The 25,214-nt window shown below is 43.3% G+C and overlaps 4 protein-coding genes across 5 annotated transcripts; 2 read left to right on the top strand and 2 right to left on the bottom strand.

Moving 5' to 3' along the window:
- The first annotated feature begins 630 nt into the window (after positions 1-630).
- LOC140318063 (uncharacterized) lies at positions 631-5,665 on the top strand. 2 transcript variants are annotated; one of them, XM_072395685.1, is made up of 5 exons: positions 631-838; positions 1,278-1,593; positions 2,536-2,816; positions 3,860-3,971; positions 4,098-5,665. In XM_072395685.1, exons 2-5 carry the CDS (start codon positions 1,299-1,301, stop codon positions 5,132-5,134), a joined length of 1,725 nt encoding a protein of 574 aa, XP_072251786.1. In that variant the 5' UTR covers positions 631-838; positions 1,278-1,298; the 3' UTR covers positions 5,135-5,665. The 2 variants fall into 2 exon arrangements, with proteins under 2 accessions (XP_072251786.1, XP_072251785.1); XM_072395684.1 differs by having other exon boundaries at positions 632-838; positions 4,095-5,665.
- Positions 5,666-5,902: 237 nt separating this feature from the next.
- Positions 5,903-7,047, bottom strand: LOC140318513 (endonuclease domain-containing 1 protein-like). Its single transcript, XM_072396342.1, has 2 exons — positions 6,636-7,047; positions 5,903-6,457 (listed from the first exon to the last, which is right to left on the bottom strand). The coding sequence occupies exons 1-2, from the start codon at positions 7,008-7,010 to the stop codon at positions 5,903-5,905; spliced, it is 930 nt and encodes a 309-aa protein (XP_072252443.1). The 5' UTR covers positions 7,011-7,047.
- Positions 7,048-9,989: 2,942 nt separating this feature from the next.
- On the bottom strand, positions 9,990-11,894 carry LOC140318069 (endonuclease domain-containing 1 protein-like). The gene is made up of 2 exons (XM_072395690.1): positions 11,456-11,894; positions 9,990-10,728 (listed from the first exon to the last, which is right to left on the bottom strand). Exons 1-2 carry the CDS (start codon positions 11,759-11,761, stop codon positions 10,120-10,122), a joined length of 915 nt encoding a protein of 304 aa, XP_072251791.1. The 5' UTR covers positions 11,762-11,894; the 3' UTR covers positions 9,990-10,119.
- A 2,469-nt stretch (positions 11,895-14,363) lies between these two features.
- Positions 14,364-21,820, top strand: LOC140318066 (zinc-binding protein A33-like). The gene is made up of 6 exons (XM_072395687.1): positions 14,364-14,945; positions 15,607-15,702; positions 18,056-18,289; positions 18,492-18,514; positions 19,053-19,168; positions 19,720-21,820. Exons 1-6 carry the CDS (start codon positions 14,427-14,429, stop codon positions 20,283-20,285), a joined length of 1,554 nt encoding a protein of 517 aa, XP_072251788.1. The 5' UTR covers positions 14,364-14,426; the 3' UTR covers positions 20,286-21,820.
- Positions 21,821-25,214: the final 3,394 nt, after the last annotated feature.

Below are 25,214 nucleotides of genomic sequence, written 5' to 3'. Positions count from 1 at the left end.
GACTCATACATGTATATGTTATTTAGTGTACAGATTGTGTGCTTTGTTATTCCTGCTGACTTGAGAGGTTGTCTGTCTTGGCCAGGACATTCTTGGAAAGAGCGACTGTAAATGACAAAAGTTTTTATTTTCTGGGCAAATAAAGGTTAAATGAAAACAGATTCTGGCATTTGGGCAACAACAGGCCAAACAGAACACCCCACGTGAGCCATGTTCTCGGACACAGACTTTTCCATCTATTAATGACTGTGTTGTCTCTTACTTTGGTGATTCGTGTCCCACGCAGATCAATTAGGCTCTTTTGTGGTGGTTTCTACTCTATTCTGAGTTGTTTTATATCTTATATAGATCATTTTTGTTTTCCTTTCTTCTTAGTTAATATTATACTTGGGTTCATTTGATGCTCTTAAATTCGCCCTTCTTTCGTGAGCAATTTTCTTGTGTCCTATTTAAAAAAAAACATATGTTACGATTCTGGGATAAAACTAATTATCCCCTCTGTTTTTTGGATTTTTTTTTTTTTTTTTTTTGCCTTTCTGTTTGGTTCGTAGTCGCCTGGGAGATGTCTTTTTAGAGTGCGCCTTACAGTAGGTTAATTACGGTACTGGGCATGCGCAGTGTTCTCAAGCATCATAAGCAGCGCTGAAGGAGGCGAGAAGGAAAACAGTGGCAGCAAGAGGTAGAGAGGAAGAGGGGACAGAAGTTGGACGCGGCTCCCTTTTGTCACCGGTTCTCTGTGCTAATAAACAGCCATGGTTCTTCGTCATTTGTGAAATAACCCCTTCTCTCTTCATTTTACGTCTAATAAGTTACTCCTCGGGATTTCATCTTGCAAAAGGTGCGTATACAGAGCTGAATTAGCCATTCTGCTAGCACTTTCCAACGTTACAGAGAGGGTACTGCTTCCTTTTTACTCAAACATTATTGCTACAAGTTTACTTCAAGCTAACGTGATTTAGGTTAGGTGTTTGGTATTTATTCAGTTTCATTTTCGCTGCTGTCTCATTTAACTGAACCGGGACTTTAAAGTGTGATTAAATTGTGAAATAACGGTGGTTTTACTGAGTCCTGCCACATCAAAGTGTCAGTGTTGATAAAATGAAGCGGCAGCAAGCTAACAAGGACAGCGATGAACACTTGCAATGTGAATCGTTGAAGCGCATCGTGGGTGTTAGACTGATAAGAGGCAAAGTTTTGGGACCCCTGTTGAAAAGCTGTGTTAAATGTCACCGTGACCCCGCTTGGTTTCTAACACAAAACCCGTGTCCGACCCACAGCTGTCCGGACCTGTAGGCAAGATGATGGAGGAGTCGGTGACCACGTTTGAGACGCATCTGACGGCCGTCATGGACAGCCTGATCCGAGCCTCGGTCTGTGAGATCACCAAACTCTTTCAGGAGACGGTGAACGACTACCTGGTGGAGCTGTCCCTGAACAGGAAGGAGAACGACGCTCTCAAACTGCGGCTGAAGCTCACTGAGGGCAAGCTGCGGACCGAGCGCAAGTACGGGATGGGCTGGGCGGCCAACCGCCGCAACGCCGGATTGGAGGGGGAGGCTGGAGGGAGGCAGAAACGAAAAGTTGACACGGCCCGTAAGTGTTTGGTGGTTGATGACTCAAAGGTAGCTTTTCCAGAGCAGCCATATCACTTAAATGCCACCTTATCGATGCATACATGTCCCTATAATGGTGTTTAATGAGAGACACCATTCAGTCTTGGCTTATGAGAAGACACTTGTTTTGTTGGAAACCATCTGGCAAGAGCTGATCTCTCCCTCCCTCCTCCTCCTTTCCTCCTCCGCCTCCTCACCATGATTGCTCCCTCTGTCCTCCACCTCCCCCTCTCCTCTCTTTCCTCTGCATTCTGTCCCTCCCACTCCTCTGTTCTTTGCTCCCTCCCTCCCTTCCTTGCTCCTTGCCCTCCCCCCACGTCCGTCTGTCTCTCTCCCTCCTCCCCTTCCCGCTCCTCTCTCCTTCACGCCCTCTCCTCCTTTCCTCTTCTCCCTGCCCCCACCTCCTCCTGCTCTGCTCTCTCCTTCATCACGTTGCACACACACATCCTCCCCCGCCTCCTTTCCTCACCACTCCATAATTACACTCTCCCTCTTCACTTCCACTTCTCTCTGTTTCTCCAATCTCTTCATCCAATCCCCATCTCCCTCTTCCCCTCAAACTCTACTTCTTCCTCTCCTCTCTCATTTCTGTCACGTTTTTCTCTCCTTCCCGCTCTCTTGTGTGTCCTTCTACGCCCCCTTTCCTCACTCGTTCATCATGCTCGCTCCTCCCTCCTCTCCTTGCTTGTTTTCCTCTCTTCTTCTCCACAACCTCTGTTCTGCTCCTGTTCCCATCTGCCTCTCCAATCCCCCATCTTCCTCCTCCTCATCTTCCATCTCACCACCCTCTTCTGTCCTTCATCTTTCACTCCTTGTCTTCCAATCATCTCCTCCCACTTATCTTTCTCCCCCTCATATATCATCTCCTGTCTCCCCATGTCCTCTGTGTCTCCACCTCCTTCTTACCCTGCCTTCTCTACAGGAGGCAAGTCGAAAAAGGGCCCAGCTGCATCCCACCGTAAAGGCTGGCCTGGAAGTGTGTGGGAGGATGGAGGAGGAGGTGGTGGGGGAGGAGGAGGAGGAAATGGAGGAGCTCTGGGCATGGTAGCAGGAGCAGGAGGACGAGGGGGGAAGGAGGCAAGAGAGATGTTCCTCGTCCAGCTCCCTCGGGATGAAGAGGATGAGGGAGAGATGGTGGAGGACGAGGAAGGGGAGGGCAGCCTCAGCGTTGAGGGGGAGGAGACCGCCAACATCAAAGAGGAGGTGAGGGAGAGAGGCTTTCTCAGAGGAGGAGTAGGAGGAGAAAGTGGCACAGCATCTCTGCGCTGCTCAGCAGCTTCATATTGACTGAGAAGGTTTGCAGACGGCAACACGGAGAGACAGTGAGAGTTTGACTTGTGTTTTTCAGCCACCAAATCACTGCAGACGGGTAGTGGATGAGGGGAAGGCCACTGATATGATATTTAGCTTTCAGAGGAGCCTGTCGAGTGGAGATCTTCACATCTCAAGTAGCGTAGGATGAGACTGAAATACTTCAGGTGGAGGTGAAAAGCTTTTTGCCATTTCGGCACATGACCAAGTGGCAGGAGAGAGATCCACACGTCACTCCCTCTGATGTGGATGTAAACATGCTGTAAATCTTCTTGTGAGCCTCTCGAAGTTGGTTTATATAGCGGCTTTGAGGAAATAGATATAGTTTAGAAGTTTGAATTGTCGTTTTGACAGCTTTATTTTTCGTAAAACTGGGGTAAACACGTACAGTGGCGCACAACACTTTGGTCAAAATGTCTGCTCCCTTGATTAAAAGTGAGGAAAAGATGCCCTGACTTCCCAAAGAGATCAAATCTATGATGACACGGTTTCACACACACACACACAAAAAAGAAAGCCTCTAAAGGAAAAGTCGTGGCACCCCCACATGTTTGGCTCTTGTGAGATCTTTCCACTCGATTTGACTAGGTTTAGGTTGTGTAAGCATCTTATTTTCTTTTTTCGTCACTGATGGAGGGACATTTGCCTTCATTTTTTGCTGGTTTGATTGAATCCATTGTCCAGCAGCTATCTGTTCGCGGGATGTTTCCTTTGCCACTGGCTGTAACATGATATATACCCCCCCCCCATTTAAACGTTTTGAAAAGCAGAAAAAAACTTTTCGCGGTAACAGAAAATTTGACCGCAGGTGCTCAGACTTTTGCAGGCCACTATAGGTCGATGAGATATTCCTATGATAGATGTATTTTTAGATGTATCACCTTCTTTATTCGCTCAGCTGTTTGCTCTCTGACTCTCTGTGCTTCTCCGTGCAGTTTGCTCAAACAGAGGGCTATCAGCCTGCCTCTCTGCGGCTAATCAAGGAGGCTTTGAAGATGGATCTGCCCAACCAGAACCTCCGCACTGTCTCCAGAGCACAGAGTGAAGGTAATGAGCCCAGGACTCACTGACTGAAGGAGGGCAAGTTAGTGAAATGTTCAGGCTCAACTAAAATTAAGCAGAAATGACTGCTCGCACAAACTTTCCTGTCCTCCCTCTGTGTCTACTCAGCAGACCTGTCAGATCGACCCCCGACGCTTCATCCCGGGCAGAGAGAAGAGGAAGACTGGGAGGTGGGCTCTGCAGAACCAACAGATGGGGGAATGACCATGGATGAGCTGCGGGGCCTGGAGTCTGCGCTAAGAGCCGAGAGAGGCCGTGAGCAGGCTGCCATGACGGCTTCACAGTGTCAGTCAGTGGTGGTGCAAGGGAGCGAGAGCAGCCCGGCCCCTAAGTACATCGGTCTTGATGGAATGGAGCAGGAAGGAGAGCTGGAGCCTCAGCCGCCCACTCTGCAGAGAGAGGAGCAGATAGTGCAGAGCAGAGTGAAGGATGCGGTCAGGGCTGGAGGGGTTGTAGGAGTGGAGCTGAAGTTAGGCTGGTCGAAGAAGCTGAGAGAGGGCGACACGGCTGCAGTCATGCCTGTGGAGGACGCAGCGGAGCAGGCCGAGTCCGAGCAGCTGCCCCACCTGTCAGCGCCAGGGAGTGTTGGGGAGAGCGGAGGGGAAGAGGAGAGCAGCGGGGACCTGCTCCACTTCTGCCCTCAGTGTGGAGGAGGCTTCACTTCAGGAGCCGAGCTGGAGGAGCACCCCTGCCCACTAGGCGGCGCCCATCTACAGAGCAGCGGCGCAGAGGACAGCGTCTACCCCTGTGCCCACTGCGGCAACACGTTCAGTCATGCCTGGGCTCTGAAGAACCACGAGTGTGCCTGCGCTGCCGAGCGGCCGCACTGCTGCGAGATCTGCGGGAAGCGCTTCACGCACTCGCGGTCGCTGGAGCGCCATCACCTGGTGCACACGGGCGAGAGGCCGCACCGCTGCCCGCAGTGTGGACGCAGCTTCAGTCGCCTTGGCAACTTGGAACGGCACCAGCGGATTCACACGGGGGAGCGCCCGTACGGGTGTGAAGCGTGCGGGAAACGCTTCAGCCGCGTGGAGTACTTAAAGAGACACCAGCTGATACACAACACTGAAAAGGCAACGCTCCAGTGCGCCAGCTGTGGGCGGGGCTTCAGAGACGTGGAGGAGCTGAAGGACCACCAGTGCTTTTAAAGGGCATTTGATAGGGACTGAGAGGGCTGGCTAACGCAGGGTTTAGCTGATGAATCCCAGCTGTTTGGAGTTGGCGTGTTCTCTCCGGGTCTAATCCTAACCCTTCAGTTGACCCCAGGAGTGAATGTTGTTTGTCTCTGTGTGGTCCTGTGATGGACTGACGACCAGTCCGGGCTGCACCCCTGCCTTTTGACCATGGCAGCTGGGATAGGCTCCCGTGACCCTGAATTGGAATAAGTGGGTATAGAAAATGGATGGATGGACTTTTTCTGTCAAGTGAATAAAGAAGGCATATCAAAAAGTTGACAGGAAGCTAAATGTAATGTTTCTGTAAAGAGGAATATGAATAATCTCTTCAAGCTATTTTAGATGTATGTGTGTGCAAAACCTGGACTTTTTATGGTCCTGAATACGTTGTACATTTTTTCATCATTTTTAAAGTATTTTTGTGAAAGCTGATGGCTTTGCTTTTTGGGAATATAATGGACAGTTTGTTACTCTGTATGTTCGTGTCGTGGTCTCACTGTTGGGGGGGGGGGAAAGGAATAAACACGTGAGTCATCAGAACACATGTCGTTCTCAGCTTTTATTGTAGAATCTCAAGCTTAATGATACAGAAACGGTAGGAGAGGCTGGATTTTTTTGTCAGATCGTATTCGTCGGGAACATTTAAGTCATTTCCTGTCAAAAGACGGCATTTTCATTAAAAATGGAATATTGGAAGAAAAGCTTGTGCGGTTCTTTGCGCGTGTGCAGAAAAACAGACGTTCACTTTTTACAGTGCCGATAAAACAGAGTGATTTTGGTGCTCAGGAGCTTTTGCAGCTTGTTTTCTAGTGTTTCCAAAGTCATCTCCTCAATTTCATAGCCGGTTTTGTTCACCACGTCACGTCCGCTGTTTTTATTATTTCTTCCCATGACAGCGTATGTGGCAAATTTGTTATCATCCGAGGGTGTAAAGGATGGGCAGCAGTAAGCAGACCACATATACTCGGGTACAGACACCTTTTTTTTGATTTTCTGAAAATACTTTATGGCTCCGGTGATCACGTACATCTCCTTATTGCAGTTTTTATTATATAAATTCAACACTTTCTTCTCATATTTCACCCAGGTTTTAGTATTGGATTCCTTATGCTGTGGAACAGCATTTGTTAAGGTGAAGGTGGCATCTCTTTGATTCTGCGATCCTTGGTGCATGCAGGGGTTGAGATGACCCTTCGTGTAGCCAGATCTTTTGTAGTCTTCATCATCTGCCTGGTTTTTCAACTTCTGTTTCACTTGAATTTCCTTCATCTCCGGATCGTCTTCTTTTCTCTCCAACTTTTCGGTAATGGGAAAGAGAAACGAACGAGTGCATCTTTATTACAAAGCAGCCGAACTGAAATGAGTTCACTCCACATTTCTTAAATTCAAATTGGAAGAAAAATGAAAAGAAGTCAGACTTTAAAGAAATTGATCACTAGCATATTGCTATTTCTGACTGATCTTTTTTTTATGATAAGTTCTTGAAACTGGGCAAAATAGTAGATTGATTAGTTTTCTCACATACCTGCGGTTCATACATCCAATAGTTCAAGCGTTGTCCTCCACCGGTGCTGACTTTGTAAGCAGAGTATAGTGGCACATACTCCTTCTCATTGTAAAGGGTGGCAAAATGGTATTCTCCTTTGTAGTACTGGCATATGGGCACATACTCTTTTCCAGTGATGCCTTTGCCTTCTGGGGGTGCATTCTTGTAGAAGAATTGCTTGCATTTAGAGAAGTTGTTGTCGCTGATCTCGCCCATGACCAGGTTACCAAACCCTGATAGAAGAAGCAGCAGAGCTGCAGTGCAGATCTGAAGCATCTCCCTCTGAAAACATAGAACGGACATGACGCCTTCACTCAGAACAGAATAAGCTGAGAGGAGAGCAGAGCAGAGATGGCTTTAGAAAGTGAACATACAACTTACCAAACACTTCACCAGTCTTAGAAAAATGTCTTCCGTCTGGCTGGATAGTCTACAGAAGTAAAGTCAACTGCATATGGAACCAGTCTCAACATTCAGCCGTTAGTAAGCGGCGTTGCTTTGCTGATCAAGTGTCATGACAGCAAAGTGTTTGTGGTACAGCTGTTAAAAAAAGTGTGAAAACAAATTAAAAAAATATTTAAAAAAAACTGTTGAGAATAGTAGCCCGTCATAAAATATCTATTAGCTTAATTCACTATGTTGTCTTTTTAAATGAGTTGCCTTTAATTGTATAGTATTTATAAAACTTGTGATTAAGTTTTTGTAATTTGTATGAATACTTAGTTCTTGTAAAACCAATATTTCCTGCTGTCCTGGTAATACAATGTCTTCCTGGCGCTGTGCGATGCAGGAAGAGGAAGCTCTTGCTTTCACGTCGCCCTGGGTGAACCTACTCTTTAGTGTCCGAACTGACACAATGATTTTCATATGAAAAGAGGTCTCGAGCCATCTGATTGGTGTTTGTATATAAGATGTAAGCTTATATATTGCATTCAGTATATTTAAACTTAAAGGCAATGGCTAAGAATAGCTTATCTTCCTGTAGCACATCAGGAGTAGCATTCAAATGATTTTGACTACTATAGTTATATTCATATTTACCTGATATAGTGGGTATGGAAAACTGATGGATGGATGAATTTATATTTCCCTGTATTTTTATGATAACACATGTATTTTGAACATGAATTTTCAACTGGTCGTTGAGACATTTAAAAGTACTCTATATTAGAGAATTTCCAATTTTATGTCTCTAAATAGTGGATCTTTGACAGAAAACCAAGTCTTTATTAAGTTGCAATAAGCATTTTAAAAAAAAGAGTTGGCTTCAGGCCTGCTGCTCAGACCTCAGCCTTCCCCACTCAATCTTACTTTATTTGCAAAGCCAACAATCTTGCAAATATAGACCAGTCAGGTTTCATGTACCAATTCGTATAAAGCAGAATAGCAGAATATTGATATTTTGTGTTTTGTAGTACACAAATGTGGGTATTTTTGATCAAAGTTTGAGGATTACAGTACAAAAATTCGATGATTTACAGGTGCCGAAGCTAAAAGTGTTACAACCAGACCTGGTCTCCCCCATCTTTGAACATTCCCATCACAACCTCTGTATGTAAATGTTCCCTTGCTGCAAGATAATTAAATAGCTGCTTCTTTTGAATATCAGACAATATTCCTGAGTATTCTTATTAATTTTCCTAACAATGTCAGACAGAGTTTACATTTTTGTAAGATAAATATTTGTCCCCATCCATCGGGGCTTCGGTGCGTGAATAATTTCCACATCGCTTGCATGAAGACAAGAGTGGAGCTTAAATAGTCCGTGTGGCTGAGTTGCTTAGTGGGACAGCTTGATACCAGTTGCAAGCTTGCATCACCGCCTTCTGGTCCAGTTCTTTGATGTTGGCGTGTGAATGTGATTAGATGGGTGATGATCTTTAATAATGGGTGATAACGATACAAGCGAGAAGAAAAGGATAAGTCGGAGGTGGAAGCATACCGTCTGTCTTTGCTTCAAAGTAACAGCTCTGAGCAGCAGACTGGCCTTGGGTCACAAGTTTTGGTGTTCCTTTTTAACGTGAATAACAATAATGTAATACATAGAATCGTGTTCTTGAGCCTTCTAGGGGTGTCTTCGGTGTGTTCCGTCACGCCTGCAAGGAGCAGGGCCGAGCAAGCGGCGCTATTAATAACGGTGCTAAAAAACAACCACATCTTTCTCGTTAAACAACGTGTCATTGTGTAATTTCAAGACACTGGTAATATTAGAAAACTTAAAAGAATGAAAGAGAGTGAGTGTGTGGGTAGAAAATACTCGTTTAAGTCTCTTTTGACCTTGCAAAGGCAGAAAACCAGGCAAGCATAGCAGAAGTAACAGATACAAAAAAAAAACTGGCTAGTGGGGAGGGGGCTGCTCTGAAAGTCTGAAATTACATTAGAAGTAAAACAGGGAAGGCTAATGACTGGGGAAAGATAACACGTGAAACAGGCACAACCATGACAGCACTGCTTCTGTATTTGCAAGGGAAGAATGAGAAAGATCTGACTTCATAGCACTTTCTGTATTTCTCAATACTTCGTTCCTTTGGCTTCTTCACTTTGTCTGACTTATATCCTCTGTCTGTTGGTGGGAAATTCTCAATCTATAGAACTGAATCAATTTTGAAGTAAAATGTTAATTTTATTGTTTCTATAAATAAACCCTTTCTCGCCACAAAGTTCAAACTACCGCCATATAAACAGCACCCAAAAGCAGCATCTGACCAATTTCAATAGCAAATCCTGAAGAACGTTTCACAGGCAGGTAGAGAAAGCGCGTGCATGTGGGTGTCACCTTTTGTCTAGTTCCACTTCCAGAAAAATCCCTTCCTATATTTCCATGCATACGCAGTGGTCTACGTTTCAACCCAAGAGCTTTTCCAGGAATCTTACTATGACGAAAACATTCCATATTCATTGAGTATGAATTGCAGCACGTCGATGATTTCCAGGAAAAATCGAAAAGAAAAAATCAACTCAAAGCAAACAATTGAATATTTGTGCAAACAGGCTTGTTTGGGCAATGTTCTACTCATAGAAATAAGATAGATTAAATAGATTAGAAGAAAAATAATCCACTGTGTAAGGAACACTGTAAATGAGTAAAGTAAACCTTTCAATTTGTTGTTCTATTTTGCATTGAAACTCTTCAAACCAAATATTTATTGATGGGACTGTAATGTCGACATGCACGCACATGTAAAAGAAAGAAAACTCAGAAGCAATCTCTACTTCCTCTTTTTTATTCTTGGCTCATTGAAAACACATTGTTAACTTGTTACAAGACTATATTTAAAGAGAGAAATTGTACATTTACAGAAATGAACAGAAATGAAAATTTGAAATAATCTCGATGCAGTCTGGACACACTGGATGATCTGAAGTGCTTCAGTAATGAAAGCAGCAGTGAGTTTTGTGAAGCTAAAACCTTTCAGTTACGACAGTTTCCATCAAAGAGACTGATGGGCATGGCCAGCCTCTGTGCCAGGATACCCTCCAAGGTCTCTAAAGGCATCCGCCTCACATCATAGCCCCGTAGCGCTGCCTTCGCCTTGACATTAACAGGCACAATCTCCTCTCCGCTGTTGCGGTCATTTCTTCCCACCGCAGCAAATGTGGGGAAAAACAGCCGCTCGGACTTTGGGAGGTCAGACCTGAAAAATGGGCAGCAGTACGCAGACCACATGTACTCAGGAACAGACACCCTGTTGTTGATCCAGCGCTCCCCAGACTGGTAAGGCATGACCCCTGTGATCACATACATGGACCCATTGCAGAAGGCCTTGAATTTTCTCAACATCGAATTCTCAAGAATGCTCCAGGGGCCAGAGTTGGAACCAGCCCGCTGCGGAACAATGTTTGTCAGGGTGAATGTGGCTTCTCGGCCCTCTTTTGTACTCTGGTGCATACTAGGATTAAGATGGCCTTTGGTGAAGCTGGAGTTCTTGTAGTCCTGAGTTACCGCCTGGCTTTCCATTATATTCTGGTCAGGAGGTGTGTGGAAATTTCTCATCTCTGGGCTGGCATGGGAAAATGCCAACTGAAAGAAAAAGATGATTAGATGATACAAAAAAGGCTCTCTTGCTGCCATATTCTGTTTCAGTACAATCTGCTCCAGTAGAATAGTTGTACATGTGAAAGTCTGTGCAAACATGTGTGACTGAGCCAGACGTGTACCGTTAGGCCAATGGTAAGTTTGGACCCTGATGCAGTTATCATTTTATTAGCTGACTGCCAGAATACTTAAGTTACAAATATGTTTTGAATGTGGAAATAGGATGTGGACTCTCAGCTTTAGTTTTACAGTATTCACATCCAAATTGAAGGAAATCTTTCTGAATAAATATGCAATTATATTTGAGCTCTTTTTAAAAGATTTCTTCATATTTCATATTATAACTGAAGAACTTTCACACTTTAAATGTCACCGTTAAGTGGTAATAATACCTTAAAATAAGGCGAAGAGTCAATATTTGTTATAGAAATTTACCTGATTGTGTTTCATCAAATTGCTAAAATTGAATGTGATGCAACACAGTGACAGTTTTCAGTTAAAAAGAAATTCTAGTATTTAAGGTCAGTTCCTTCTTAATTGCTTTAGAGTGTTTGTGTGTTTCTGTCACAACTGATTATTTTTTCACTCATAACTCTGTGCCTCTACAATACAGCCTTGATGTAAATGCACATATCCGTCGACTGAACCAGGCACTAACTTGATTTACTCCAATAACTACATGAAGCATAGTAAAATTACCTCTTTTCCTCACCTGTGGTTCACACATCCAAGATGTACTGGGTCGTTTCCCATCTGGAGGACTTAGTAAATATGCAGAGAACAAAGGAGCACGATGCTGACGATGATACAGGCTGGCAAAGTGGTACTGGTTTTTGTAGCGCTGGCATATGGGCTGGTATCCTGCTGCAGTTACTCCTCTCGGTGGAGTTCTATTGTAGAAGAATTCCTGGCACTGGGAGAAGTCATGGTTGACCTCTCCAACAACCAGGCATCCAAACCAGGGTACGAGGAGCAACAGAGCTCTGATGGAGCATTGCAGGGAGCACCTTCCAAACATCCTATGTTACAGATGCAGGTCAGCAGGAGACAAGCCTGAAGCAGAGAGACACAAGAAAACAAAGAATTTTGACAGATTTCCTCTAAAACAAAGCTGCAGACATATATATCCCTCTTCCTCTAAGTGTGAGGTGTGAGTTTTCCTCTTGTATATATAGTAAGAGCGGAACCCTTGTGGGTGACGGCTCAAACAACTCCATCACACCCAGTTACCGTCAAACTTCCCCTGCTGTTCATGTCAGCCCGCTGACTCTTGACAAACCGACCATGTTTAGGTCGACAGCAACCAAGACCATGTGAAATGCTGCAGGAACTGACAGTGCGGTTTCTTGCTTGCTGTCGCTTTCTTTGTACATGTCGTTGTACATGTCCAATGTAAGACCACGTTTTCATGGCTGGGAAACAAAAAACAGAGGCAGCATTTCTCGCCAGTGTCCACAGTTGTGTAACACTGTGTCAAGAAAAATGGTATATGATTAGAAACTTAGAGGCGGGTCAAAAACGTGAGATCTGTGCATGGACTGCAAACCCTCATTTTAACTATGGCTGTCTTAAACTGTCTTCAGTAGCTGTTTCATGCCTCCACAGGTGTTTATTGGCAATCAGTTGATAAAAAAATAATTGATATAATTACTCAGTCACACACGTAATGAGTGAGTCAACTGTCTCTGTTTCTCTTTCTGTTTCTCACTGGTTTCTGTGTAACTATACTCGTTCTGTCATCGAAACTGCCTCTGATACAAAAGCTGCTTCCTTTATTTCTCAATCATTAATTTACCACAAGTGTGTGGCCCCTTTAATTTGTTGGGTGCTGAATTGGTTTGCAGGAAAGTACTCAGTGTCTGTCTTTTTACTGTAAATTGAGGGCTGCGGAAAATACAGGGGAAGTCGAAGTAAGGCGAACTAAAGATAAATGTCACAAGGTACATTTAGGACCATGATGTTGATACTGACACTATGCTGCTGACCTTAAACTTGTTTCAATATCAGTGCTAAAATCCTCAGAATTAAAATGAATTTGGAAGCATGTTACCAATTTATTAAACTGACCAAAACACTTTTGACAATTTTCATCTGTCCATCTGTATGCTATTGGTCACTAGACAATATATTCAATTCAGTTTATTCATATGGTGCAAAATCATCTCAAGGCACTCTAATAATATATGGTATTGTAATGGAGCCAAATCGCATGCTATCACCTCAACAGTGTTGATAGCATAGCCTCAAAACCTCATCTCTAAGAGTGACCTTATGCTGTCTTGCAGAGAATATGTGGTCACATACAATAAAAGTGACCTCACAGAGGGTCGTCTTCATCCAAAAGTGGATGGAAGGCTTACCTTGACATCTTCCCTTTCCCTCCCTGAAAAGATAGATCCTTTTAGGGTTATTGAATAGAGGGTAACTGGACTTATTTGACTTCTCAGTCCTACAGTGTAAAGGCCAGCTTATAAACAGCTTTGAAGGCTGAAACGCTTCAACCAGGTAGGTTAGAACTGAAGCAGGCTTTTGGACGAGAGGAGAAACGTATTCAAGAACAAAGAAAAGACGTTTGGTTATCCTTCTATTCGAGAATCTTAGGACATAAATACATGTGGGATTTGTGAATGCTGATCAGTTTTCTTGGGGATGGATATTAGATGGATATTGTGTAGCTTTTTTTCCCCACAGTCTACTTAAAACATCACATTGGCATTTAGGACACAGGTGTTAAGAGTAGTGTCTGAACATTTACGAGAAAAACTCCAGTGCATGAAAAGAGCAGTTGGTTGACTGTACATCATGGCCATCTACTGAAGATTCAGAGGTATGACACTTGGAATTTGGACCTATAATAATCAACCTAGAAAAACTAGTCAGAGTTTGAGTAAATCGTTTTTCATTTCCAGTAACAAGCGATGTGAGGGAAGGTTTGAATGGCTCGAAATTAACATAGCATTTATTCAAATCTTTCTCAGCTCGTTTCAAACTTTCATGTTTATGTTGTGTGTCTTCAGTGGTTGTAAGATATGTGTGTGGTTTTTTTTTTAAAAGTTCAGTTCAGTTATATGCTACAAATCCAATAAGAGAAAGCCTTATTATGACTTAATATAACTTGAGTGTCCACTTTATTAAGTAGCTGTTCTCATATTAAACTGTCACTTTGCTCGGGTGTTTTACTTTTATATTAGTTAATGACCGATAACATATGGTCTGTAACACAAAACTAGTTATCTCTATTGCCTAACTGTCATACAAACAATCTATTAACTAATAAACCAATTGAGTGAATAGTGACAACTTCCAAAACCTTGAAATAAACGGCCTTAGATAGCCTTCTTAGGTTAACAAAATAACTGAATTCCGTAATAGAATTTACCAGCTATCTATTTTTCTCTCCTTCTCTGTCTGTGCCTTCCTATGGTTCACTCCTTTTGCGAAATCTTATTATGCAGCGGGCTCAACTCGTGTGCCCCATGATGGATCAGCTTCATTGCGCAGCTGCACTGAGCCTGTTTCTGCACGTCTTCCGTCTGTTTTGTGGAAGCATTTGCACTGCTGTGAGCCTCAGGCCCCTCCCTTTCTGATATTCTGAATATGAACGGAAGAGCTGTGTAGTCTGTACTTCCCACGTCGCAACGGCCATCAGGCGTTTCTTCACAGGACTATGAGCGCTGCAGGGAATGGCGGAGGCCAGCGCGCTTGATGAGCTGCAGTCGGAGCTCACCTGCCCGGTGTGTCTGGAGCTGTTCCGTGATCCGGTGATCCTCGAATGCGGACACCACTTTTGCCAGGTCTGCATTATCCAGTGCTGGGAAGCCAAGGCGGACGAGCTTTCGAGTTGCCCAAAGTGTAGGAAGTCGTGCGCCCGCAAACTAAGACCCAACTCGCTCCTGTGCAACGTCGTGGACAGTGTGCGCAGAGCCCGCACCATGGACGCAGCCGCAGGGACGTCCGGGTGGGACCATCATCCTGCCCCGGAGATGCCCGAGGAGCGCGAGCCCGGGTCCAGTATGAGCAGCGTGGCCTCGTCTATTGGGCACTGGCCGCACTTTGGTATGGACATGTGTGAGGAACATGAGGAGAAGTTGAAGCTGTACTGTGAGGACGACCAGCTTCCCATCTGTTTGGTGTGCGGCATGTCCCGGGACCACAAGACCCACAATGTCATCCCTATTACAGAGGCCTTTGAGAACTACAGGGTACTACTCTCCAAAACCTTTCTCTTTGAAGCTGTCCTCAGACTACTCAGTTTCCTCGAGTTTTGTGCTAAAACAGGCTTCTGCAGACCTTATGTTACTGTTTTTCTATTTGAGCAACACAACTTATTAGAAGCAGCTGTCAAACATTAGTTTTACCACCATGAAATTATTTTGTTGCTGTGTGGGTTTGCTCGACAAAGACGGCTCAAACTAAACGGAGCCGAAGTCAGGAAGTGCTCTGACTTTAGTTTAGCAAACAGGGTTTTCTCATCGCAGACACGACATGGCCATTTTAAAAGCACACTCCCTGCTTACCCTGCCAGCCTTTTGGCACTTTGTGTTTTTACAGGAATTCAGCAGGAATGTGTGAGCTACTCTAACTCCCAAACTCTTTGGACCTCACAGCTAACTATCATCAGTTGGTTTGAAGAGTCCTTTTGGTGTGTTTTGACATGGTTTACTGCCTCTAAATTCCCCTTTTTGTGGGTCAGAGTGTGGAGGATGGGTCGCCGTCATATGACTCCTTTTAAAGCTTGAATGTTGTCCTTCAGAGAGGCGCACCAATCAAATTAACCATTAGTTTAGGATTAATCTTGTTTGCCAACTTCACTTCCCACCAGAATTTTGCATGTGATTGTATTTCTCTGCTGCTGACAAACAGGAAAAGCTGACCATTGCTCTTGAGAGGGTTCAGCTGCAGACAGAGGACGCCACGCTCTTCCAGAGACAGACCAACGAAAAGATCCTCTTCATCAAGGTATCCAGATGTTTGTTTGTGTGTATGTCTGCGGGCTGTTCTGAAAGACAGAACAACTCTGGGGCACTTTTTGTGTGCACGTCTGTGATTGTAACCAGAAATTCTGGTATCCGGGCGACAATTACCTGCATTCCTTCACCTTTACCTGTCTGACAGACAAGGCCGAGGGATGAATTGTCCTATTACGACTGGTGATGACACACCAAAGTTGTTACTCAGTGTTGTTTGGATGTGATGATAGTCATGTAAAGCCAGACATTCCACCTGAAGCGATATAGGTGGTTGATAAACAATGAAACACGTCAACTTCTATTTGTCTTTGTCACACCCACTTCATTCACCGCCAGACACACAATGCTCCCATGCCCACATGTATGTACAGAATGTACAAAATACACAGAAAGAGATAAGAGCTGGCAGGGTTTAGGCTGACACACAGCAGCGTTCACCTAAAACTGAGGTTGCTGGGTGCATGTGTTCCTCTAAGATACAAGGGTAGTGCGTTTGCTGCGTGGGATCATTTGCGCAGCATCAGATAACTTCACGTATCTTCCCCGAAGCTACTACAACCTGCCTGTTTCCTTCCTGTCTGCCTGTTTCAATGTGTGAGCTGGTACGTTTGTGTCAGTTTGACCCACTTAGTGTGCAGATTCACAGATTTTCACTTCTCCGTTTGTATGCCAGAGCGACAGGATGTGGGTGAGCAGGGTTGAGGGGGGAAGTTTGTCTATTTGTCTTTTCCTGAAAATTTCTCTCTCTGTGTGGAAAGTCAGATAAACAGCTGACACATCTGTCTATCAGCAAAATCCACATGAATAGTAAATGCCTGAACTCCTGTTTGCTTTTCATGGGGTTAAATTAGTGTTTGTTTTGACAGCTGGCTGCTTTTTCTAACAAGTTTCAGTAGAACTGTTTTCGTATAAATCTATAATACTTGGTTGTTCTGACTGGTACATAAGTGTAGGTGCAATAGAAAAAAAATATTACATTAAAGATCCAACAATATGGAGATAGTTTAGATATCTATTTAGATATAATGTGACACACATTTTCAGCATTATACATTTAGGTGGGGTGGCAAAGCACTGCTAATTATACAATAAGAACAGCAGAACAATAGAACTGAAACATTGCCCATTAACATTCACTCACGATAGGCACAATTCATACAGGCGCAGTGATTTAATGCTCGGCTACGGGCGGGTCTGACTTGATTTGAAATTGTAGCGAGAATCGTTCACAAGATCAGACATGCTCACTCGGGGGATTTTCTTTAGGAATTGAACTATTGTAACTATTTCATATCAATCCATGTTGTCAAAAGTGAAGCAACAGACCCAGAATCAAATTCTTCACCACATTCAAAGTGAAGAAGAAAGGAGACTTAGACGCCTGGAACAAATTCATGGGATTCCTGAGTTAGAGTCACTTTCTCACAGTCTGGTGCACGTGCCTCACCATTTGCATTCCTTCAACGTGCTCCATTAGACAGAGCAGTGTAGATTTGCCTTGCAGTGTTGGAGAGGATGATGAACTCTTTCAGTTTTGACCAAATGAGAACTTGTTTGGTTCGTGTTTGCAGACAAAGATCAACTGTTTCAACCTAAAACAGGCTGGTCAACAGCCCAATTTGCCCCCAGGGTGAACTGGATATTAAGTCCGATTTGAACAGGAATCATGTCCACAATGTTATAACGAGTTTACGAGTACTTAATGCTTCAAAACAAGCACTGTGCAGAAGAAGTGTGCTGCCTGGTCATCAAAGCACAGACGCTTGAAGAGTCTGTTTGGACCTATTTATTTCAGACCGAGTCACACCACAATGTGACTGTGGTTCCAAAACAGAACTGCCGCGAAAACAAGAACCGAACGGATTCTCTTTTAGCTTAAGAGTAGCTTCAGTTTAACACCAAGTGGATTTTTCCGCTAGCTGTGTACACAATAGCGTCATCAATATTAGTTTGATGAAAGAGCTCTGGCTATTAGATGAAAGCGATGTGCATTTCTATTCAAGTGTCTCAGCTGCACTAGTTAATGTTTATATGTGAACACTAAAAAGAGGTCCCCTGACTGGGATCACGTAGGAACAAACCCTCCTAAAGTGGCTGTGTGCTGCGGGCAAGAAGAATGACTTTACTGCAGCCTCTCTTGGCTCCACAAAAGCATTTTGGTCGTCTAGCTCACAACTTTGCTGTTTTATCTCGTCAGAGATCTAAAGACTGACACGGCAACTTTGCAGCTGAAAAGCCAAATATTTCTTGCAGACGGTGGAACGAATACAGGTTTAAATGTTCGTCAAATGAACGCAAACACAACTCCCTGCTTTCGGTGACCGCAGCTTTTGGTGTTTCAGGGGCGAGCGGGAGATCTGGAGGAGCTGGTCACTGCCGAGTTCGGCCGTCTGAGGGAGTTCCTGATTGAGGAAGAGGAGCGCATAAAAGAGAAACTGCAGAAAGAGAAAGAAGAGAAGCTCAACCAGCTGGAGGAGGGGCTCACCCAGGCCACAGAGCAAATTAGCCAACTGGAAAGTACTGCTGAAAAACTTCACCTCAAACTGAGGGAGGAAGAAAATCCAGAGCAACTCAAGGTGAGGACAGAGTGGGCTTCTACTGTGTGACATCTTTTTTTTTCAGCTTTCAGAAGACAAGTATCAGTTGCTTGAGTAAAATCAACCAAGCAGATACTTGAGAATATTGAAAGAATGTTATTTAGTGCATTGTCAGAGGTGGTGTCAGTCTGCATGATTCAGGCTGAAGTGCTTTGTAATAATTTGATCTGTCTTCTTTCAGGGAATCAAAGATTTCATTGGAGGGTGAGTATCATATTGATCTAATCAGGATATTTCTACATCGGTATTTCCTTTAAGATTTGTAGGTCATATCCCGGTTTTATGTCCACATGACTGCTGTCCTAATCAAATGTCACAAGGAGGTGGTGCATTGTTTTGCAATCTGTTGTTAGTCTTACTGAAACAGGATGTGAGGGCATGTTTGTGCTTTATTGACTCATCATTGTCACATGTCATCGTACCAACCTGCCAGCACCAAGAAGCAGAAAGATTAACTACAAGTGCCTTAGTAGATATGACATTTGATCCATTTAAAATTGCTGTTAAACATGGATGTTATAGGCTTTGGTAGCTTCTTTGTTTATATGATTGCTTTCCTAGCTGGTATAGTTGAGAATATAACTTAAAGGCCACACCATGAAAGCTTTGCACATGGCTTGGATCTTCTTTTTTTCCTAGTAACAAGCAAAAGAGTAACAGTAATCTTTTCTGGTCTGTAATACATCTATAAAAGTATGCACTCATTTTATAACCGTAAATTGATTTCTTTTTTTTTTTCCAGGGCTGAGAGCCTGTTTGAGCGCCCCCCAGAGGTGAGTGTGGATCTGCAGTCAGGAGAGTTCCTGGGACCTCTGCAGTACAGAACCTGGAGGAAAATGAGTTCAATTTTTCAGCCAGGTATGAAGGCTGCACACCACTTGAACACATGTACAAAATAAATGTGATGATCTGGTCAGATTGAGTCACTGCAAGCAGAGATATCTATGCTTTCTTTTAAGAATGCATCCACGGGAACAGGATTTGTTTTTGAACGACAAAACTTTTGCTAACCTCTAATGTCTGCACAGTTCAGAAACCTTAAAGTCAGAGACAGTTGGAAACTTATATTAGCACGTGTGACCAGAGTTTGAGTGGTCATGAGATATTTCACTCATTTTAGCATAAGATGAGCAAGATAAGAGCAAAAGAAGATGTTATACAACCGCTCTCACAGGCTCACTGATCATCTCCATCAGTACAAGATTGATTTTAACGTTAGAATATAGCAGAGTATCCCTTTAAAATGAGTTGGCAATGTTTTTTCCATTTTTTTCATTTGCGTCCATGTGTCTGATGCTCCTGTCCAACTCATCTTACATTAATAATACCTGCAGACATTCAGTATTTTGTTGAGGATCACCACCAAGCAGGTCGTCTCCGTAAACTCTGACTCTTTTGTGTCTTCCCAGCTATCACTGCGGTGACTCTTGACCCAGATACAGCCTACCCCCGTCTTTGGGTGTCTCCCTGTCGCACCAGCGTCCAGGTGGGAAAAATCCAGACAAACCTGCCCAACAACCCTGAACGCTTCACCCGCTACAACATTGTCCTGGGCTCTGAAGCCTTCTCCACAGGCAGACACTACTGGGAGGTGGAGGTGGGCTGCAAGACTGCGTGGGGTCTGGGTGTAGCCAGAGCTTCAGTCAACAGAAAGGAGGAGATCAGCCTCTGCCCGGATGATGGTTTTTGGACCATAGTGCTGAGGGATAGAGGCAACGGCACCAGCGAGTACGAAGCATGCACTGACTCAGACGAGAACTTGATATATCCCCTAAAACCCCCAACGAGGGTGGGGGTCTATCTAGACTATGGACGCGGTGAAGTGGCTTTCTATGATGCTCGAGACATGAGCCACCTCTTCACTTTCTACGATGCAAAATTCCAAGAGCCTGTTTTCCCCTACTTCAATCCGTGGCCAATCATCAATGGACAAAACCGGGAGCCATTAACCATCATGACACCCCACTGGGGATAGATGTCATCAGATAACTGACACAGGGCATCAGCAGATCGAACTGCACAAAGAGATTCAAGCTACTGAACTTTGACGGATTCACGAGCACACAAACAAACACACAACATGTTCGATCAGTACGATGAATGTGTATTAATCTACATCAGGAAATAGTTCCAAAACAAATGCACTGCAGCCAGCCTCTTTATCTGAGTAACACTTTTACTAAAAGTTACAGCCTCTTTTTTTCATTTTTATTTTAACAGCAGTCTTCACATTTGTAAGCATTTATAGGATATATTTACAAGAGACGTGGACAAATATCATCCTTTCAGATCTTCTAATGACGAATAATTTAACAAAGGTCGGTTGGTTGACAAAAATGTAATCAGACTTTACTGGTTGTGTTTTGGCTGCAAGATTTAAATGTGAGTAATCTTGGAAGTTTAACTTACTGAATTTTGTATCATCTAACAACCTAACATGATGTAGTTAACTATGTGTGATCCCAGTTCTTTTATTTTATGATAATTTCAAGCCCTAATGTGTATATTTTTGATAAGCCTTTACAGTGTTTACTGCTCACCACCATCACATTTGTCCAACACTAGTCTTCCTAAGTAGATTTTGTGCTCTGTTTTTGGCCTCAATCTGTTTATTTAGCACAGGGTTATGATATAATGATTAGATTTCCCACAGAGGGATGTTGTTGGGGCAGCTGAATCCACCAGAGGGCAACCAAAACCAGCTCTGAATGCCGCGTCACTCTGTTCATCAAATGTATTTCTAATGAAGCCCCTCCTCTGAGAAGAGTTCATGTCCTGAACTGATGAGGACTTTTTTCACCAGTCATTAGGTCAATCAAGACCTATTTATGAACGTAGCAGAAATCACCCACCATCTGCGAAATTAGAGGAGAAACATTCAACTCTCAAGTTAAAAGAAAATGTTATCCTTTTATTTATAAAATAAACTCATAAAGTACACCCGCGAGTGGCAAAGTATGCTGATTTTGATAATTAGAAATGACCAATTTAAAGGTAAAAGTAGAGTCAGGCGTTAATCAACAGGTTGACACCCAGGTGTGAATGGTCCACTGTAAGATGATCACTCACTGCTTTGCTAAGGTTGAGGTCAAGACTCTGGGGGGGATCCATCACTCCCTAACACACAGATTTTGAGGCCAGCTCTTGTGTAATTATGCATACCTCAGCCTTTTCCCCTGGTTTCCTTAACAATGGCTCCTTGGCAGCCACCCTTCCTTGGAGACCATTTCTGATGAGACTCCAGTGAACAGTTGATGGATCAAATGAAGGGTTAGATGCATCTCTCAGGTCCTGTGTCAGGTCTTTGTTGGATTTTTTCCAGTTTCTTAGAGCTTAGAGCCATCAGATACTGCTTTAGGGCTGACTCTTCTTTCACCCTCCGCTTGTCCTGTTTTAATTGGATGCCAAGTTTTCGGCTAATAGCTCTATTACCTTGTTTGTGAAAAAACACTATTTCATTCCTGTCAAACTGTGTTTAAGCATTAATAGAGACGTCCATTAACCTTGAAATTGTGGGCTTCAGACTCACTTTGAATTACACTGACCTTTGTTCCGCAAATTTCCAGGCTTGAAACTGCCCTTCTGCACAAAATACAGCAGTTCACAACTTTGGTTTCAACCCTGGAACCAGGCCGTTTTGCTTTATGATTGCTTGACATTTTTGTGGGCTACTAGTGCATCTTTGTGGCCTCTTCAAAATGACAACATATTCATGTGTATGGCTGTACATATGCAGGGCTCACACAGATATTTGTTTTTACGACAGTAGTGCTGCATCCTACAACTGTAGGGGGAAGCCAAAGTGCAACGACTTTGTCAAAACCTCTAGCGTTACTTGAACTTTATCATTTTTGTAACTTAAGAAGTGGGAACAGCTTTTGTTTCTTTGTCACAGTTTGCTACCAACAAAGTGCCTTGAGATGCAACTGAAAATATGGTCTTTGCTAAGTTTTCTGTTATAAGTAGACACTGGTTCATCCCTTGAGTTAGATGCTTGTTTTATGCTTGAATGATTCATAGGTCAAAGTTAAAGGCTTCTTAAAATAATCAAGCACAAAGAGTGGGCTGAAAATGAGTGAAAAAGCAGCTAATGTCAAAAGGAAAGCCTAAAAAGACCATCAGAAAGCCTGACGAACTATTGCTCAAGACCACTTTTAAAAGATTATAAGAAATGCTGGCTCAATGGTGGCAAAACATAAAGAGGGCTGATCCAAGGCCTCTGCAAAATATTGTAGTTATTCTTCTTACGTATATATCATATAAGTTTACACAAGTGACAAAATGACATAGTTTCATAACTTGAAACATCATTACATGAAAATGTTATGATGTCTTGGGTAATTTTTAAGCAGAAATATGAAAAACTTCTAAATGGTTGAGCAATTTTAAGGCAAAGATATATTATTTGATCAGCAGACAGGACTGGGGCTTCAACCTTGCCGACACAGCAACAAGAAATATATATGGGTTAGGGTTACGGAGGCCAAAGATCCCTATCCAAAACAAATCTGGAATAAACATCTTATAGTCAGGGCAGGGAGCAGTCCAGGTATGCAGATGCATCAACTCACCTTTCTGCAGCCCACAGATGAAGTCAAAAAAAGATTACAGGCATGCATGCACGCCCAATATTTCATGTGAGGCAATTAAAAAGCTTTTCAATAAACACACGCCCTCATAAAGCTCATCATGTTTATTTCTCTGTCATTTATAACGTTTCAGAAAAGTTGATTCAGCAACACAACAAACAGAACCTGGGAACCTAATGTTTGACACAAGCTCAGTAAAGACCGAGCATGTCATTCATGACACCGAATGCTGGTGCTGTCAACATCAATTTCTAATCATTTGATTGCCTGTGTCTTGGCCGTGTCTGAGTTTGGTGTTTACCTGTTACAGATACCCAAGGATGTTCTGTTTTTTTTGTGCAGTTGAGCAAGGTTAATGAGTGTGTTTGTGACAGCTGAGCAATTAAGTAAACTGTGACTACGGTTACAGACAAATAAATAATGAGAATGAGTCTGACGCAAATAAAACTGCTGTGGTTAATCTGTCTGCGTCATCTGCCTATACATTAAGCAGAAACCGCTGATCTGTAATTAGATAGTATTTCAGGTTGATCACCATGCTGTAACACAAGCCTTCACCTCTACATTACTGCTGAGCTGCCACTCTTTATTCATTCATCCCGTCTCTGAGCTGTTTCATTAAAGGTGACGCTGACATCTGGGATGAATTAGGCTAAAAACGGAAAAAGTTTTAGTAATTTTCTCCAAGACCTCTTCTACAACTGTTCATTTTTCCTCTCGCTTTCAGATGACAGATCTGTTTCCCAAAATACAATGACTATTTCAAACCCTCAGTTGTGTAACTTAGATTTTCTGTAATGGATCTCATTCCTGCCTCCTCTCAAGAATTTCTCCCTGACCTCCCCTCAATTATCTATGAGGAAAGGGGCCTAGACTGGACGGGGAGGCAGCTGAAAGATGGGGTCAAAGTGATCAATGGCAACCTCATTAGGAACTGGAGAGAAGGCAAGCCATACATTATCAGCTAGTCAGGGCTTTCAGTCTGACAGAGAAATCTTTAATGTGGGTTAACAGAGGATCCAGCGATGTGATGGGAGGCAGTTAAGGGCATAATGGGGCCAAAGAGTGAGACACTTCATCAGCTTAAAGCAGTCAAACACCTGCCAACATACCTGTTTCTGCTGTATGAAGGGAGAGAGGAGGACAAACAAATTGATAGGGCATTTTATTAATAGAGAGCTGATGCTTTTAGTGGAATTGGTTGTTTTAGACAAACACTACAAAGCTATGAACAGCTCTTTCAGAGAGCCAAAAAGCACAGTAATATGTTTACAAGCTTGCATGAACACTCGTATCTAAAAATAGAGATCAGTGGTGACATGTCCACCTGTGTGTGCATGTGTTTGCACTCAGCCATGCTTGCTGGATGAGATTATGAATGCAGGACATCATAAAAGTGATGTACTGAGGCTAAACAAAAGCTTTTCATCTCTTCACAGCAGCTGAGGTTGTTGTATCCCTCCAGCCCTCATCCATCCTTTACCAAATGAATAGCTGGTCTTTATATTTAAAAGAAAAATCTCATTTGTGTTACACCAAAGGCTTTAAGTGGGACAGAGGATTGAGGGTGGAAGGATTGTGAGAAGAAGCGTGGAAAGGGGCGAGGATTACTGTCAGAGGAAACTGACGGTGAAAAGAAATATGCAAGAAAGGAGAGGAGGAGAGCAACTGTGGGACCAAAATAAAAATGCAAAGGATGAGTGTAAGCAGCCAGAAAAGATGACAGAATAACACAAGCACATTTCATAATAGCTGCATACACTCTGATGGTAAGAGGAGTTATCAAGAGGAGAGCACGGAGGCAACAAGAGGAGTGTTTACCTACGAAGAAGAGGAAGAGAAGGAGAGATACAGGTCGACGTGTTACAGGTAGATAACACGAGAGAGGTAAAGTTCAGGAGGTATAGAGTGTCACCTAAAGGATTAGGAGGTAGCCAGTGGGGGCAGAGATAGAGGAACTTAATCCCAGCGCCAAGACAACTGACGATGATAAAAACCTCCTCACCTGAACACACCAAGAGACAGATATGGACAGAAGCATGGTGAAACTCTGAGGAGCAACAAGGACAGAGAGGAAGAAAGAAGAAGAGCTGAGCCTTATTTTCTCCTGGAATTAGTTCCTTCATCTTCTTATTTTTTGTTTACCTCAAACTACGAAATCACTACATCATTTTTAACATATTTTTGAGAAATCAGCAAATGATTTATGAAGATTTTTAGCACACTGAAGTAAAAATCAAAGAGTGGATAGCAGAAGAGAGAAGCGAAGGGAAGAGAGCGGGAGGGAGGGGGAGGAACAGAGTGTGTGCGTGTGT

The sequence above is a fragment of the Leuresthes tenuis genome, unplaced genomic scaffold, assembly GCF_036924035.1.
Source record: "Leuresthes tenuis unplaced genomic scaffold, fLeuTen1.0.hap1 SCAF_11, whole genome shotgun sequence".
In the NCBI taxonomy this organism is placed as follows: domain Eukaryota; kingdom Metazoa; phylum Chordata; class Actinopteri; order Atheriniformes; family Atherinopsidae; genus Leuresthes; species Leuresthes tenuis.
The sequence above is the reverse complement of the archived record's forward strand: the minus strand, read 5'-3'. Positions and strand labels throughout refer to the sequence as shown.